The sequence below is a fragment of the Scyliorhinus torazame genome, chromosome 1, assembly GCF_047496885.1.
Source record: "Scyliorhinus torazame isolate Kashiwa2021f chromosome 1, sScyTor2.1, whole genome shotgun sequence".
In the NCBI taxonomy this organism is placed as follows: domain Eukaryota; kingdom Metazoa; phylum Chordata; class Chondrichthyes; order Carcharhiniformes; family Scyliorhinidae; genus Scyliorhinus; species Scyliorhinus torazame.
This window is the reverse complement of record NC_092707.1, coordinates 288,789,578-288,806,955: the sequence shown is the minus strand read 5'-3', so window position 1 is coordinate 288,806,955 and position 17,378 is coordinate 288,789,578. Positions and strand designations below refer to the sequence as shown.

Genomic DNA, 17,378 nt, shown 5'->3' with positions numbered 1-17,378 from the left:
AAGCAGGGAAGGCCCTGGGACCAGACGGGTTCCCGGTGGAATTCTATAGGAAGTATATGGACCTGCTGGCCCCGCTCTTGGCGAGAACCTTTAATGAGGCTAAGGAAAGGGGGATATTACCCCCGACAATGTCGGAGGCGACGATATCGCTAATTCTGAAACAAGACAAAGACCCGCTGCAGTGCGGGTCATACAGGCCCATCTCCCTCCTAAACGTAGACGCCAAATTGCTGGCCAAAGTGATGGCGACAAGGATAGAGGATTGTGTCCCAGGGGTGGTACATGACGACCAGACAGGGTTTGTAAAGGGGAGACAATTGAATGCCAATGTACGAAGGCTGCTGGGGGTGATGATGATGCCCCCGCCGGAGGGGGAGGCAGAGATAGTGGTGGTGATGGATGCAGAGAAGGCATTCGATAGAGTGGAGTGGGACTATCTGTGGGAGGAGTTGAAGAGATTTGGTTTCGGGGAGGGGTTCACTAGATGGGTTAGACTCTTGTACGGGGCCCCGGTGGCAAGCGTCATTACAAACAGGCAAAGATCGGGATACTTTTGATTACATAGGGGTACAAGTCAAGGGTGCCCCCTGTCCCCGTTACTGTTCGCGTTGGCAATTGAACCATTGGCCATAGCGCTGAGGGACTCTAAGAGGTGGAGGGGGGTGCTAGAGGGGGAGAGGAACATCGAGTGTCACTATATGCAGATGATTTACTGCTATATGTGGCGGACCCGGTAGAGGGGATGCCAGAGGTAATGCAGACACTCAGGGAGTTTGGAGAGTTCTCGGGATACAAATTAAATCTGGGAAAGAGTGAGCTTTTTGTGATGCACACGGGGAACAGGGCAGGGGGATAGATGCTCTGCCGCTGAGGAGAGTGACAAGGAACTTTTGATATCTGGGGATTCAGGTGGCCAGGAACTGGGGAACCCTACATAAACTTAACCTGACGCGACTGGTAGAGCAGATGGAGGAGGTCTTTAAGAGGTGGGATATGGTGCCCCTGTCATTGGCGGGCAGAGTACAGGCGGTTAAAATGGTGGTCCTCCCGAGGTTTCTTTTCGTGTTTCAGTACCTCCCCATCCTGATTACAAAGGCCTTTTTCAAAAAAATAGACAGGAGTATTACGGGCTTTGTGTGGGCTGGAAAGACCCCGAGAGTAAACAGGGGGTTCCTGCAGCGCAGTGGGAACAGAGGGGGATTGGCACTGCCGAGTCTGAGTGACTACTATTGGGCCGCCAATGTGTCGATGGTCTGTAAGTGGATGAGGGAAGAAGAAAAAGGGCATGGAAAAAGCTGGAGATGGTGTCCTGTAAGGGAAAGAGTCTAAAAGCGCTGGTGACGGCGCCGCTACCGTTCTCCCCGAAAAGGTACACCACAAACCCAGTGGTGGTGGCGACCCTGAAGATCTGGGGGCAGTGGAGACGGCAGAGGGGAGTGACGGGTGCCTTGGTGTGGTCCCCGATAAGGAATAACCACAGGTTCGTCCCGGGGAGGATAGATGAGGGATTTCAATGTTGGCAGCGAGCAGGAATTAGGAAGCTGAAGGACCTGTTTGTAGACGGGACGTTTGCGAGTCTGGGAGCATTGGAAGAAAAATATAAGTTGCCACCAGGGAATGCTTTCCGATACATGCAAGTGAGGGCATTTACGAGGCAACAGATGAGGGAATTTCCGCAGCTCCCAACGCAAAGGATCCAGGATAGTTATTTCGGGGGCATGGGTTGGAGAAGGTAAAGTGTCCGAAATATACAGGGAGATGAGAGACGAGGGGGAGGCGATGGTAGAGGAGCTGAAGGGAAAATGGGAAGAGGAGCTGGGGGAAGAGATCGAGGAGGGGCTGTGGGCAGATGCCCTAAGTAGGGTAAATTCTTCGTCCTCGTGTGCCAGGCTTAGCCTGATTCAATTTAAGGTTCTACACAGAGCGCATATGACGGGAGCAAGACTGAGCAGGTTTTTTGGGGTGGAGGATAGATGTGGAAGGTACTCAGGAAGCCCGGCGAACCACACTCACATGTTCTGGTCGTGTCCAACACTGCAAGAGTTCTGGGAGGGTGTGGCAAGAGTGATTTCAGAGGTGGTGGGGGTCCGGGTCAAACCAGGCTGGGGGTTAGCTATATTTGGGGTTGCAGAAGAACCGGGAGTGCAGGAGGCGAAAGAGGCCGACGTCTTGGCCTTTGCGTCCCTAGTAGCCCGGCGAAGGATTCTACTTATGTGGAAGGAAGCGAAGCCCTCGGGCGTGGAGGCCTGGATGAACGACATGGCAGGGTTCATAAGACTGGAACGAATAAAATATGCGTTAAGAGGATCGGCTCAGGGGTTCACCAGGCGGTGGCAACCGTTCCTTGACTATCTCGCGGAACGATAATGGAAAAACAGAAAGGACAGCAGCAGCAACCCGGGGGGGGGGGGGGGGAGGAGTATTATACCGTGTTTTTGTTTTTTGCCAGTTGTCGATATTTGCTTTTTGTTTATCTCTTTTTTCATTTGTTGTTAGTTTAATATATTATTTAAATAACGTTTAATGTATATTCCTTCATTAAGTTGTAAAAACGGAAAATGTCTGTTTGAAAAATTTCAATAAAATATATTTTTTTTAAAAAAATTATCGAGGCTTCTGTCAGGCAGTCAAAGTAGGGAATAAAATATTTCCAAAATGTGATCCATACAAACTCAGACAAAAAAAAGGGAAAACATAGCGTGTAATATAAATTTGCTCATTTCACTGTAATCATAGTTTATAAATTATTTTACCTCAGGTTTGCCATTTGTGCAGCTTAACACCACCATATTAGCTCGGTCACTTTCGCTGGATATTGGAGACCAAGGCCAGGCATCTCCATTAGTTATTTTCCACCAGCAAATCACCATATCCTGCGTATAGTTCATGGCCAAATGGCGTTCTACTCTCCGTCCTGTAGGTCCCGGTAAATCAATGTAAGAAATCTGCACAAACAGAATTAGAACGTTAAAATTGCCTGGATACATATTAAATATTGTGCATTGTAACATTGTTTCAACTGATCATCTCCTTTTACTTAAATTACCTAACCCAGAAAAATAGGTGACTTTTAATGTATAAAGCTAACCTGAAATCTGCATAGTTAAGGTACTGAGTTAGCAAATGTTCTGGTGTTGCAGTGACAGAATTAGTAGTACATTTAAAATTCTAATTTTCATTCTCTCCAGTCCCTCTGTAAAAAGGTTGCCAGCACAACACTTCAAATACAAACATTTGTATCATCTACATGTCATTTGAGAAATTGTGCTGTAACCTACCTAAGGAATTAATAGAGCTTGATAGCAAGAAAAAAAATACCATTTTGCTATTTCTGGTCAGCAATAATCAAACCATTTTCTGAGGATTAGCCATACAGCTAAGCCCACTGGACCAGGCACTCATGAAGGGCAGGGGTTCCCCTTATCAGGGAAATGCTTCTGGAGCCAGTTTCACTATGGGATAGATTGCTTTTATATTCCTGGCTGGGAAGCAACAAAGGATCCCAGTAATGCGATAATGCCAGAGTGCACATGGTGTTAAGAACCCGTTCCATTTATGTATTGTAGTTAGCAAATAATCACGCTCATCCAAATTGTGATCTCACCACTTGTCTCAGGCCATTATAACAGGGTTAATGCTGAAAATCCTTTGCTGCATTTATTGCAGTTAAACAAGGTCTTCTGTATTTGCAGTCATAATATTATTGCTCTCAGGCGCATTGAATGAACATCAAAAAGGTGCTACAAATAGTAAAACTTTTGATGCTGTCCACCTACCCAGAATTTTCAAAGCTTTTAACTCATCATACTGTGTTAGCTATCTAAACCACTCCATTGTTCATTTCTTACACAGATTCTATCCCAATTGCTTGAATTTTCTCGGCACAATAAATGTTCAATGAGCTTTTCACCTATCAGACAGAGGGAGGATTAGCATGATTGCATCTCCACACTTTGCCAATTAGTCAAGACCAATAATACATTGACGCTCTCTTGTTTAAAAAAAAAATGGAGATTTAATTATTAAAAATGTAAGAAAGTAATTATATCAAGACAACTTTGCAAGGGTTGTCCTGCAAAGCTCTTTACAAGCTTACTAAAATACTCAGTTTTAATCTTTATTCAAATTTCTAACGACTGGAGTATCAAAGCCAGATTTTAATACATAATATGAACAAAATATAAGTAATTCCAAATCTTTTTATTATTCTTTCATGGGATGTTTATTACCCACCCTAAATTGCCCTTCTTCAACCACCTTCTTCAACTCCAGCACTTCCAGAAGCCAGATCACCACAACCTGTTCAGAGCAATTGGAGATGGATAATAAATGCTGGCCTTGCTGGCAATGCACACATCCCAGAAACAATTTTTTAAAACTCTCTACATCCTTGGGCTGCCTCAGATTTGTCATACTGCTTGTCCAACACCTAGCATTGGTCAAGTAGGAATTTATTCTAATTATATTGAGAAGTCCACAGTCATTTACTTCAGTCCTTGCCACAGACTCTGTCACTCACCAAGACTACCGAATCCATACTGTTGGTATAAACGTTCTGCTTTGGTAACATGCTGGGATATGAATGAATGCCTGCTTTCTGCTTTGGCAGTGTATGATGGGATACTTGGCTGTATGAATGAATATGAATATTAATATGAATTAATGCTTGCTTTTGAGTTGCCACGAATGATGATTTCTGCTGAGACAGTGAACTTTGGACTAAGTGTGACGCTAACAGATATATCCTCCAAAGACAATAGGTCAGTGATGACCAGTGCTCTGTGGACTGCAGGAGCTGTTACTCTAAGCTGTCAAAACAGCTGCGAGAGGAAAAGGGCCTCTAGTTCCAGCATCCAGGGCTGGCAACTCACGACCTTATGACTGGCAACTGGTGACCTTATGTAATCATGCGTGCAACATATTGATTGGACGAATGTAAACTACTGTGTAAAGAATTGCTAACTATATATGGAATGAACTGCGATACTAAGAGAATTGATTGGCTATATGAAAATGAGAATGCAAACTAATTCTGCTTTTGAAAGTGTATATTAACCCTGTTTAAGCCACAGCCCAGAGAGAAAGTGTGCCGACAGGACCGTGGGGTCTAAGGACCTTTCTCCCAGAGATCTGCAGCAATAAATTGCTTCTTTTGCTCACGTTAAGGCCTACTTGTGAATATTTTCACCCAACAATACTAATGCACCAAGTACTGGTCATCCATCCTGCCTGTGCTTGTTGATCTATGTTGAATCCCTTGATGACCTCACCCATCCCTATCTCTGTAAACCCCTCCAACCCTACCAAGATCTCGGTGCTCCTTACTACAGGCCACCCAACAGCCAGCAGGAGATAGAGGAGCAGATAGGTAGACAGATTTTGAAAGGAGTAAAAGCAACCGGGTTGTTGTGATGGGAGACTTTAACTTCCCCAATATTTACTGGGACTCACTTAGTGCCAGGGGCTTGGACGGGGCAGAGTTTGTAAGGAGCATCCAGGAGGGCTTCTTAAAACAATATGTAGATAGTCCAACTAGGGAAGGGGCTGTACTGGACCTGGTATTGGGGAATGAGCCCGGCCAGGTGGTAGAAGTTTCAGTAGGGGAGCATTTCGGGAACAGTGACCACAATTCGGTAAGTTTAAAAGTGCTGGTGGACAAGGATAAGAGTGGTCCTAGGGTGAATGTGCTAAATTGGGGGAAGGCTAATTATAACAATATTAGGCGGGAACTGAAGAACCTAGATTGGGGGTGGATGTTTGAGGGTAAATCAACATCTGATATGTGGGAGGCTTTCAAATGTCAGTTGAAAGGAATTCAGGACCGGCATGTCCCTGTGAGGAAGAAGGATAAATACGGCAAATTTCAGGAACCTTGGATAACGTGAGATATTGTAGGCCTCGTCAAAAAGAAAAAGGAGGGTTCCGGTGGCGCCCTCGCGGAAGCAGGTCGCAGGTCGGATCGCCCCCGCCCGCGATGGGCAAACGGGCCTGTTGAATGGACCTTTGCGAGACCTGGTTAGGTTGAGGGGACGATCGGGAAGAGGCTTACCCCCCCAGGGTAAGAGCAGCTGGACCAGAAGTGGTCGAGTGGAGCGGCAGGGCTCGAAGTGGGAGCAGCGGGGACCCCAGGCCAGGCGGCGTAACATGGCAGATGGCAGGGACCAGGGAGCCGAGGCTCACTGTCCAAGGGAGCAGCAGATGGAGTTTTTTAAGAACTGCTTCGCCGAATTGAAGAGGGACACATTGGACCCGATGAGGGCGGTAATGGACCGAATGGTCGAGGCGCAGGAGGTCCAGGAGAAGGTGCTCGGGGAGGTCGAGGTGAAGCTCTCCAGCCAGGCGGACACGGTAACGGAGCTGGAGCACGAGGTGGAAGAGCTGAACGCCCGCCAGAGGAGGATGCAGGAGCAGCTTGAAGAGCTGGGGAACAGAGCCAGGAAACATAATTTGAGGATCATTGGCCTCCCCGAGGGCTGCGAGGGGTCGGATGTGGGTGCATACGTGAAAGGTATGCTCGAGGCGCTGATGGGGCTGGAGGCCTTCCCCAACCCCTGGAGTTGGATGGGGCACATAGAGCCCCCATAAGGAAGCCCAGGATGGGCGACCGACCGAGGGCCTTGGTGGTCCGCTTTCACCGGCTTGCTGACAGGAAACGTGTGCTGCGATGGGCCAAGGCGGAGAGGAGCAGCAGATGGGAGAATTGTGAGGTGCGCATCTACCAGGACTTGGGAACGGAGCTGGCCAAGAGGCGTGCAGGATTCATCAAGGTAAAGGCAGCCCTCTACAAAAAGGAGGTGAAGTTTGGAATGCTGTATCCTGCAAAGCTTTGGGTTACGTTTGAGGAACTCCTTTACTACTTCGAGACACCAGAACAGGTTTGGACTTTTATTAAAGAAAAGCTGGACTTGAACTAACGGGCACTTAGTTTTCTCAGTGCTGTACAGTGACGGCGGTCTGTTAACCTAATTTGCTCTGACTAGGTGTGGATATTTTTTTAAAAATATATATTTTATTAAAGTTTCCAAACACAATTTTTCCTCCTTACAAATCAACAAAAATGGTAACACGATAACTAATAGATAACATTGTTTAAATAAAGAAGTGAACTAACAAAGTAACACAAAATAGTGCTCCCCCCCGCCCCTCCACCCCATCTAGATCAAAAACAATCCCCCCCCTCCTTCCCTCCCTCCCCCTCTCTTTCTGGGCTGCTGCTGCTGGCTATCTATTTTCCCCCTAACATTCCGCTAGATAGTAGAGGAACGGTTGCCACCGCCTGGAGAACCCCTGAGCCGATCCTCTCAGCGCAAACTTCATCCGTTCCAGTTTTATGAACCCTGCCATATCGTTTATCCAGGCCTTCACACGGTTTCGCTTCCTTCCACATGAGTAAAATCCTTCGCCGGGCTACCAGGGACGCAAAGGCCACAATATCGGCCTCTTTCGCCTCCTGCACTCCCAGCTCATCCGCTACCCCAAATATAGCTAACCCCCAGCTTGGCTTGACCCGGGCCTTCACCACCTTCGAGATCACTCTTGCCACTCCCCTCCAGTACTCCTCCAATGCTGGACACGACCAAAACATGTGTGTGGTTCGCCGGGCTTCCCCCGCACCTCCTGCACCTGTCCTCCACTCCGAAGAACCTGCTCAACCTAGCTCCCGTTATGTGTGCTCTATGTAGCACCTTAAATTGGATCAGGCTAAGCCTGGCACACGAGGAAGAGGAATTTACCCTACTTAGGGCATCAGCCCACAAACCCTCCTCAATCTCCTCCCCGAGCTCTTCTTCCCATTTTCCTTTCAGCTCTTCTACCAGCTCCTCCCCCTCTTCTCTCATCTCCCGGTATATTTCGGACAGTTTGCCCTCCCCGACCCACCCCCCCGCAATCACTCTATCCTGGATCCCCTGTGTCGGGAGCAGCGGAAATTCCCTCACCTGTGGTCTCGTGAATGCCAGTAGGTCATCTGCGTAGAGTGACACTCGGTGTTCCTCTCCCCCTCTAACCACCCCTCTCCATTTCCTGGAGTCTCTTAGCGCTATGGCCAGTGGTTCAATTGCCAGTGCGAACAGTAATGGGGACAGAGGGCACCCCTGCCTTGTTCCCCTATGTAATCGAAAATACTCCGATCTTTGCCGATTTGTGACTACACTTGCCATTGGGGCCCCATAGAGGAGTTTAACCCAGCTGACAAACCCCTCCCCGAACCTCCTCAGCACCTCCCATAGATACTCCCACTCTACCCTATCAAATGCCTTCTCTGCAACCATTGCCGCCACTATCTCTGCCTCCCCCTCTGCTGGGGGCATCATTATCACCCCCAATAACCATCGCACGTTGACATTCAATTGTCTCCCCTTTACGAACCCTGTCTGATCTGCGTGCACCACCCCGGGACACAATCCTCTATCCTCATTGTCAGCACTTTTGCCAACAACTTGCCGTCCACATTCAGGAGCGAGATAGGCCTATGAGACCCGCATTGCAGCGAATCTTTATCTCGCTTCAGGATTAGTGATATCGTCGCCTCCGACATTGTCGAGGGTAGAGTCCCCTCTTCTCTGGCCTCGTTAAAGGTTCTTACCAGCAGCGGGGCCAACAAGTCCACGTATTTTCTGTAAAATTCCACCGGGAACCCGTCAGGTCCAGGGGCCTTCCCTGCCTGCATGTTCCCCAGCCCTTTGGTCACCTCGTCCACCCCAATTGGTGCCACCAGACCTGCCACCTCCTGCTCCTCCACCCTCGGGAACCTTAGTTGGTCCAGAAACTGCTGCATCCCCTCTTTTCCCTCCGGGGGTTGGGACCTATATAACCTCTCATAAAAGGTCTTAAGCACCTCATTTACCTTCCCTGCTCTCCGCACCGTAGTTCCCGTTTCATCCCTAACTCCCCCTATTTCCCTCGCCGCTGTCCTCTTACGAAGCTGGTGGGCCAACAGGTGACTCGCCTTTTCCCCATATTCATATCTCATCCCCTGTGCCTTCGCCTTCCCTGTGGTCAGCAGGTCAAACTCCATCTGGAGTCTTCGCCTCTCACTATATAGTCCTTCGTTCGGGGCCTCCTCATATTTTTTATCCACACTCAAAATCTCCCCCAGTAATCTTTCCCTCTCTTTGGCCTCTGTTTTCCCCTTGTGAGCCCTGATGGAGATCAACTCCCGCCTGACCACCGCCTTCAGCGCTTCCCATACTACCCCACTCGGACCTCCCCATCATCATTGGCCTCCAGGTACCTTTCGATACATCCCCGCACCCTTCCGCAGACTCCCTCATCTGCCAATAATCCCACATCCAGTCGCCAGAGGGGGCGCTGTTCCCTCTCCTCTCCTAGTTCCAGATCCACCCAATGTGGGGCATGGTCTGAAACAGCTATGGCCGAGTACTCCGTTCCTTCCACCCTCAAAATCAGTGACCTACCCAAAACAAAGAAATCTATCCGGGAGTATACCTTATGGGCATGGGAGAAAAAGGAGAACTCTTTGGCGAGCGGCCTAGCAAATCTCCACAGATCCACTCCCCCCATTTGGTCCATAAACCCCCTAAGCACCTTGGCCGCTGCCGGCCTTCTTCCTGGATCTATATCTATCTAACCCTGGGTCTAGCACGGTATTGAAGTCCCCCCCCATTACCAGGTTTCCTACCCCAGGTCCGGGATACGTCCCAGCATCTGCTTCATAAATCCCGCATCATCCCAGTTCGGGGCATATACGTTGACCAGCACGACCTCCATTCCCTGCAGTCTGCCACTCACCATCACATATCTGCCACCGTTGTCCGCTACAATGTTCCTAGCCTCGAACGACACTCGTTTCCCCACCAATATGGCCACCCCTCTATTCTTTGCGTCCAGCCCTGAGTGGAACACCTGTCCCACCCGTCCTTTCCTTAACCTAATCTGGTCCGCCACCTTCAGATGAGTCTCTTGAAGCATGGCCATGTCTGCCTTCAGTCCCTTCAAGTGCGCGAACACTCGGGCCCTCTTAATCGGCCCATTTAGGCCTCTCACGTTCCACGTGATCAGCCGGACTGGGGGGCTGCCCACCCCCCTCCCCTGTCGACTAGCCATCACCCTCTCTGGGCCAGTCCCACGTCCCGGTCCCGCGCACCTACCAGTCCCCCAGACGGCGCATTCCCGCCCCGACCACCTCTTCTCTTACCAGCTCCCTTTCGATCTCAGCAGCAGCAACCCAGTTATCCCCCGCCCGCCCCCCCCCCCCCCCCCCCCGCGCTAGATCCGCATCTAGCATGGTTACTCCCCCCATATTGCTTCCGAAAGTCAGCTGACTTCAACTGACCCCGGCTTCTCCCGCTCTCTCCTTGACCCCCCCCCGTGTGTGGAACTCCCATCCTCCTTGCGCCTATCTTCCCGCCATCATCTCTCTAGCATGGGAAAAGACCCGAGCTTTCCTAGAACCATCCCACCCCCCCATGGCGCAGCTCCCCCTACAGTCCTGTTCCCATTCCCCATCCCCCGCCTGTGTCTCTTTTTCCCCACCACCGGTGCCCACATTCCTCAGTGTCCCCCCCCCGTCAAAGACCGTCCCGATACAGTGAACCTCCCTTTCCCCAATTTACATCTCTATACATCAACATTGTCATTTCCCCTCCAACATCAGTCCCTCAGTTCTGGTCCAGTTTCTCTTTTTGGATGAAGGTCCATGCTTCTTCCGATGTTTCAAAATAGTAATGTCTATCCTGGTATGTGACCCATAATCGCGCCGGCTGCAACATCCCGAACTTTACTTTCTTCTTATGCAGCACCTCCTTGGCTCTATTGAAACTCGCCCTCCTTCTCGCCATCTCCGCACTCCAGTCCTGATACACTCGTATCACCGCATTCTCCCATCTGCTACTTCGTACCTTCTTGGCCCAGCTCAAAACAACCTCTCTGTCGTGAAAGCGGTGAAATCGCACGACCATCGCCCTTGGTGGTTCGCCAGCCTTTGGTCTCCTCGCAGGGACCCGGTGAGCCCCTTCCACTTCCAAGGGGCCCGAGGGGGCCTCAGCTCCCATTAGCGAGTGTAGCATCGTGCTCGCATAAGCCCCGCCGTCAGCTCCTTCCACTCCCTCGGGGAGACCCAGGATCCGGAGGTTCTTTCTCCTTCATCTATTTTCCAGGACTTCAATTCTTTCGATGCACTTCTTATGAAGCGCCTCGTGAGTCTCCATTTTGACCGCTAGGCCCAGGATCTCGTCCTCGTTTTCAGTTACCTTCTGCTCCACCACACGGAGCTCTATCGCCTGGGCCTTTTGTGTCTCTTTAAGCCCCTCGATTGCCTGTAACATCGGGGCCAGCACCTCCTTTTTTAACACCTCCACACACCATCTGAGAAATTCATCCTGGTCCGGTCCCCATACCGCCTGGGCTCCCTCCGACGCCATTTTGTTTCTTTCTTTCCTCTGCCGCTGCCCTCGAGGATCCTCCGTGATCTGGCCACCGCCGCCGATATTTTTCTTGCACACTGGGGTGGGGGGGGGGGGGGGATTCCCTGTTGCTTCACCCCACACCGGGTTTTGTCGCGAAAATTTCCCGTTGGGGCTCTCAAAAAGAGCCCGAAAGTCCGTCAGAGCTGGAGCCGCCGAAACGTGCGGCTTAGCTGAGCATCGCCGCAACCGGAAGTGTGTGGATATTTATTAAAAGAAGCTGGACTTGAACTAAAGGACTCTGGGCTCTCAGAGCTTTTGTGTGGTGGCGGTTTGTTAAATTATCCTGTACTGTAATGTTCTATCCAAGATTGTTTTCAGCCGGGACAGAGAACAGGGGATGGAGGGCGCATTGTGTAGGGTGTTCTTGGGGGATAGCATCAAGGGGGGGGGGGGGGGTAAAAGAGAGGGTCCCTGCAAAGGGAGCCCTGCGCTTGGTACCTTTTGGCGGGAGATCGGGGCCTCGGAGAGGGGGATGGGCTAGGGGCTGATTAGGGGACTTGAAAGGGGGGGCACGGTGAGATACAATCAGGTTAATGGTGTGTGGGGGGAGAGCCCAAGCGCTCAGGTGGTAGACAGACAGGCGCCAAGGGCAGGGGTCAGCGTAGCTAGCGTAGGTCAGGGGGCCCCAAGGAGAGTAGGAGGAGGGGCGGGCTAGGGCCAAGCGCAGGGCTGGCCTGGCAGATCGGGCCTCGGGGGTTAGGGGAGGTTGGGAGAGGGCAGCCGGGAAGGAGAGCAGAGAAGATTTAAGTGGGCAAGGGGGGGGTCTAGGGATCCCCCGGGGTAGAAGGTCGCTTGCAGACTCTCAGGGAACAGCGCAGAAAAACTGACAGCAGCAGGGGGGTTAGAGCCACATTAGTTTAATTGAACACGTGGGGCAGGGCAAACAGAGCTGACAGGAGAAGTGCTTTATTAACATGTTTATTCTTTCCCACTGTTTGTTTTCACTATGTTAAGGTTCTTTGCATAGGGCCTGTTTTCTCTCTGGAAATGTTACAAATTTGTTTTAAATAAAAAATTTCAACAAAAAAAAAAAAAAAAAAAAAAAAAAAAAGAAAGAAAAAGGAGGCATTTGTCAGGTCTAGAAGGTTGGGAACAGGCAAAGCCTGTGTGGAATATAAGGAAAGTGGGAAGGAACTTAAGCAAGGAGTCAGGAGGGCTAAAAGGGGTCGCGAAAAGTCATTGGCAAATAGGGTTAAGGAAAATCCCAAGGTTTTTTACACGTACATAAAAAGCAAGAGGGTAGCCAGGAAAAGGGTTGGCCCACTGAAGGACAGGCGAGGGTATCTATGTGGAGCCAGAGGAAATGGGCGAGGTACTAAATGAATACTTTGCATCAGTATTCACCAAAGAGAAGGAATTGGTGGATGTTGAGTCTGGAGAAGGGTGTGTAGATAGCCTGGGTCACATGGCGATCCAAAAAGACGAGGTGTTGGGCGTCTTGAAAAATATTACGGTAGATAAATACCCAGGGCCTGATGGGATCTACCCCAGAATACTGAAGGAGGCAAAAGAGGAAATTGCTGAGGCCTTGACAGAAATCTTTGGATCCTCACCATCTTCAGGTGATGTCCCGGAGGACTGGAGAATAGCCAATGTTGTTCCTTTGTTTAAGAAGGGTAGCAAGGATAATCCAGGGAACTACAGGCCGGTGAGCCTTATGTCAATGGTAGAGAAATTACTGGAGAGAATTCTTCGAGACAGGATCAACTCCCATTTGGGAGCAAGTGGACGTATTAGCGAGAGGCAGCATGGATTTCTGAAGGGGAGGTCATGTCTCACTAACTTGATAGAGTTTTTCGAGGAGGTCACAAAAATGATTGATGCAGATAGGGCAGTGGATGTTGTCTATATGGTCTTCAGTAAGGCCTTTGACAAGGCCCCTCATGGCAGACTGGTACAAAAGGTGAAGTCCCATGGGATCAGAGGTGAGCTGGTAAGATGGATACAGAACTGGCTAGGTCATAGAAGGCAGAGAGTAGCAATGGAAGGATGCTTATCTAATTGGAGGGCTGTGACTAGTGGTGTTCCGCAGGGATCAGTGCTGGGACCTTTGCTGTTCGTAGTATATATAAATGATTTGGAGGAAAATGTAACTGGTCTGATTAGTAAGTTTGCGGACGACACAAAGGTTGGTGGAATTGCAGATAGCGATGAGGACTGTCAGAGGATACAGCAGGATTTAGATCGTCTGGAGACTTGGGCGGAGAGATGGCTGATGGAGTTTAATCCAGACAAATGTGAGGTAATGCATTTTGGAAGGTCACTGAAGGTCACTGAAAGGGGCAACACAGGTGGAGAAGGTAGTCAGGAAGGCATACGGCATGCTTACCTTCATTGGCCGGGGCACCGAGTATAAAAATTGGCAAGTCATGTTGCAGCTGTATAGAACCTTAGTTAGGCCACACTTGGAGTATAGCGTTCAATTCTGGTCACCACACTACCCGGAAGGATGTAGAGGCTTTAGAGAGGGTGCAGAAGAGATTTACCAGGATGTTGCCTGGTAGGGAGGGCATTAGCTATGAGGAGAGGTTGAATAAACTTGGTTTGTTCTCACTGGAACGAAGGAGGTTGAGGGGCGACCTGATAGAGGTCTACAAAATTATGAGGGGCATAGACAGGGTGGATAGTCTGAGACTTTTTCCCAGGGTAGAGGGGTCAATTACTGGGGGGGCATAGGTTTAAGGTGCGAGGGGCAAGGAGAAGTACGAGGCAATTTTGTTTTTTACACAAAGGGTAGTAGGTGCCTGGAGATCGCTGCCGGAGGAGGTGGTGGAAGCAGGGACGATAGTGACGTTTAAGGGGAATCTTGACAAATCCATGAATAGGATGTGAATAGAGGGATACGGACCCCGGAAGTGTAGAAGATTTTAGTTAAGACGGGCAGCATGGTCGGCGCAGGCTTGGAGGGCCGAAGGGCCTGTTCCTGTGCTGTACTTTTCTTTATTCTTTGTTCTTGTTGCTCTGTATTGCTTTCACAGGACACTGGCCCTTATTCTACTATCTAACCTTTACACCACTATTAGTACTTCCTTTAGTTTTTAACACTCCCTCTATCTTCTGACGATGATATATTTGTCAAATCTCTCCTGAACTCCAACCTATCTCTGGCCTATTTTGCTCCACTCTCTCAACAGTCTAAAACCCACATTTCTACCTCTCTTCAGCTCTGAAAAGGAGTCAGGTGGACTTGAAACTTTAACTGCTTCTCTCTCCACAGATGGGGCTAGACCTGCTGAATGTTTCCAGCATTTTCTGATTTTAATTCAGATTTCCAGAATCCGCTTTTATTGTTGTGATTGCAGTGTGGTAGGGCACAAACTAGATGTAGAACCCAGATCTCTCTGTTACTCACTCTAAGCGCACTGGGCAAGAAGGGATGGTTCTTAATAATATTCCGGAATTGGAGGAATGCAGTGATCGCTGAAGTTTGTAGCCTGGACTGCTTCAAGCAATGTTTTAAAAAAACTTGAAACCAGACAAGCTATTCTTCATGATTTATAACAGTGCCACCTTCAGGTATTTATTCTTAGTTCTTTAGAAAGGAGGCAGCTGAAATAACCTGTTTGACTTCTATTAATTCATCAGAATAGGTTTAACATGACACATATAAACTGATCAAAACTGAAACAAACCATACTATTGGACTAGAAGAGTATTTGTAATACATTTTAGTATTCAATATGGAGAGGATAAATCTATAATACTCTAATTATTAAATGGTATCGATACGTCAATATACCTAAGCACAACTAAAATGTAAATTTTCAGCAAAAGCACACCACAGGCAAATTCCAGAATGCAGAAAGGAAATATTGCTGATGGATTATAAATTAATTCAAAGAATAAGCACTGCATTTAATATAACTTACTGTTGCCTCTTGGTCTCACAGTAATAGAGGTCGAAGGAACATTACTGGATGCTGGAACCTATGCAGCCGCCTGCTGCTGTGCCCCCTTAGTAACGTACACCACAGTGAATCTCAGGAGAGGGGTCTCAACTGTGGAAATCTATTAATTATGGAAATTCTACATTGACATTGTCATCCCTTGGTATTAATGCAAACATTTCACAGTACTGCTTAAAGATACATATTTATCTTTCTGCTACTTTAACAGAAGCATCACACATTAGAAATATTTCTGTTAAAATAGCAGATAAGAGAATTGTAAGTAATGAGGGAATTTAATGGGGCCCTCGGGAGCAGCTTGGAAGGTGAGCGGGTAGCCAGTAAAACAGTGAGAAGATAGCAGATGGAGTGTCGGTCACCTTCCTAATGCCATGGAATTTTATTAGTGACGGGAAGGTGGAGGTCAGCCTTCCTGCCCAGAGGCCAACTGTGGCCCTTAAGTGGCCAATTCATTCCCACCGCTGCTGGCACTGTTGTGATTGAGCCTCACCAAGTACCGTGCCACTCTGCAGGTGCTGCTTGATCGGTCCCAGCAACCCCAACCCCATTACCTCCAACTGCAGGTGGCCTCCATGCTGCTTCTTCTGGCTGCATGCAGCCACAGCAGTAGCCATTGTTTCCAGTGGTGATGCTGGGATCAAAGAACTGCCAATCCTCTGATTGGCTCGAAACAGGATCTCGTTCCTTAAAGGACCAGAGCTTTGACAACAGTTGATTAGCTGCTTAATTTCCACAGAATCTGATTGGTGCTCCCCGAAATGGTCAAGGTAGGATTGCCTTGGTTTTCCAGGCACATCTGACAAAACTCAGCCAATGTGTTGACCCAGAAACAGTAGAAGAGGGGATTACCGAAAAGGAACATGTAAACTGTTACCGTCTCATCTACTTTCATGTCAGTGTAAAAATGTAAACTTTAATAAAAGATTTTTTTTACATGATTAAAAACTTAATGTTGAACTCCTGTTAAGTATACTTTAAGAAAATAGCATGTACAACTACATATTCAAACAAAATTACCATTACTATGTGCACTTGTCTGAGAGGTTGTGTAGAATTAAACTGAGCTACAGTTAGTTACCTCTCCTGAGTAGTTCTCCTTCATGTAAAAATCTCGTCGGAAAATTAACAGGTTTTTCTTTCAACTATACCCGACTTTTAGACAGATGGGCTTTCCAGCAGAAATAAGCTAGTAGCAATTAGAAGCAGGAATGCCTTGGTTTCTGAGCCCTGGGCCACAAGACCAACTGTAATACTCATTCTCGTCACCCCGGTGAGTTGAATAACTTGGGAAAAAGTAGGGAAATCAGAAACTATATGAGTATGACTGAATAACAACAAGTTATATTTATATAGTGTTACAAAACCCCGCTGATGTTATGTGCAAGTGCTCCAACCTGAAACACTAGTTCTGCGTGCTGTATTTTCTTTTGGATATTAGTGAGAAGCATCCGTGGAAACAATAAGAACTCAAACCTCTCTTTCATTAAACAAGAATAAAAGTGTTTATTAAAGTAGAAGTTAGCAGGTCACAGATAGCACGTTCAGTGAGGTGGTCACAACGCAGGTGAGGATTGAACAGGCAGAAAGGGCATGGGTGACAACCAAGCAGAGTAGAGGAAGGCAGGTAGTGCAGGAGTCCTCTGTGATCATCCCCCTTACTTTTTAAAAAATATTTTTTTATTCTACATTTTCACATTTTCCTTCAAAAATTTACACCCCACCCACAAACAGTAAATGGTAACAAATACAAAATCAATCCCCTTAACAAAACCAATGATCCCATCCTCCCACCACCACAAACAACTGCCCACCTGTCAATATATGCATCCAATAAACCAAACCCTCCCACGGTGGAAACAAAAAACAAAAGAGAAAAAGAAAAAGGAGTCCAGGACCACCCATGGTCACCATTTACCTATAGAGTCCACTCCCCCTCCCCCCCTACACTCAACGCCATCCAGCCTCTGAAAGAGTACCGTACACGATACCCAAGAGTTGTACACCTCCCCCCCCCCCAAAGTCTCCAGCTCCTCCCGTCCACTGC

General features: G+C 48.4%; 1 protein-coding gene across 8 annotated transcripts in view; it reads right to left on the bottom strand.

Moving 5' to 3' along the window:
• Nucleotides 1-17,378, bottom strand: part of wdpcp (WD repeat containing planar cell polarity effector) — a 288,945-nt gene that overhangs the window by 156,904 nt on the left and 114,663 nt on the right. For 7 of the 8 annotated variants that reach the window (XM_072507250.1, XM_072507270.1, XM_072507286.1 and 4 more), the window contains 2 exons: nt 4,234-4,299; nt 2,754-2,945 (listed from right to left, as the gene is read on the bottom strand). In XM_072507250.1, the coding sequence (XP_072363351.1) occupies nt 2,754-2,945; nt 4,234-4,299 (258 nt within the window). The remainder of the gene's footprint in view (nt 1-2,753; nt 2,946-4,233; nt 4,300-17,378) is intronic. The other variant, XM_072507244.1, reaches the window with a different exon arrangement.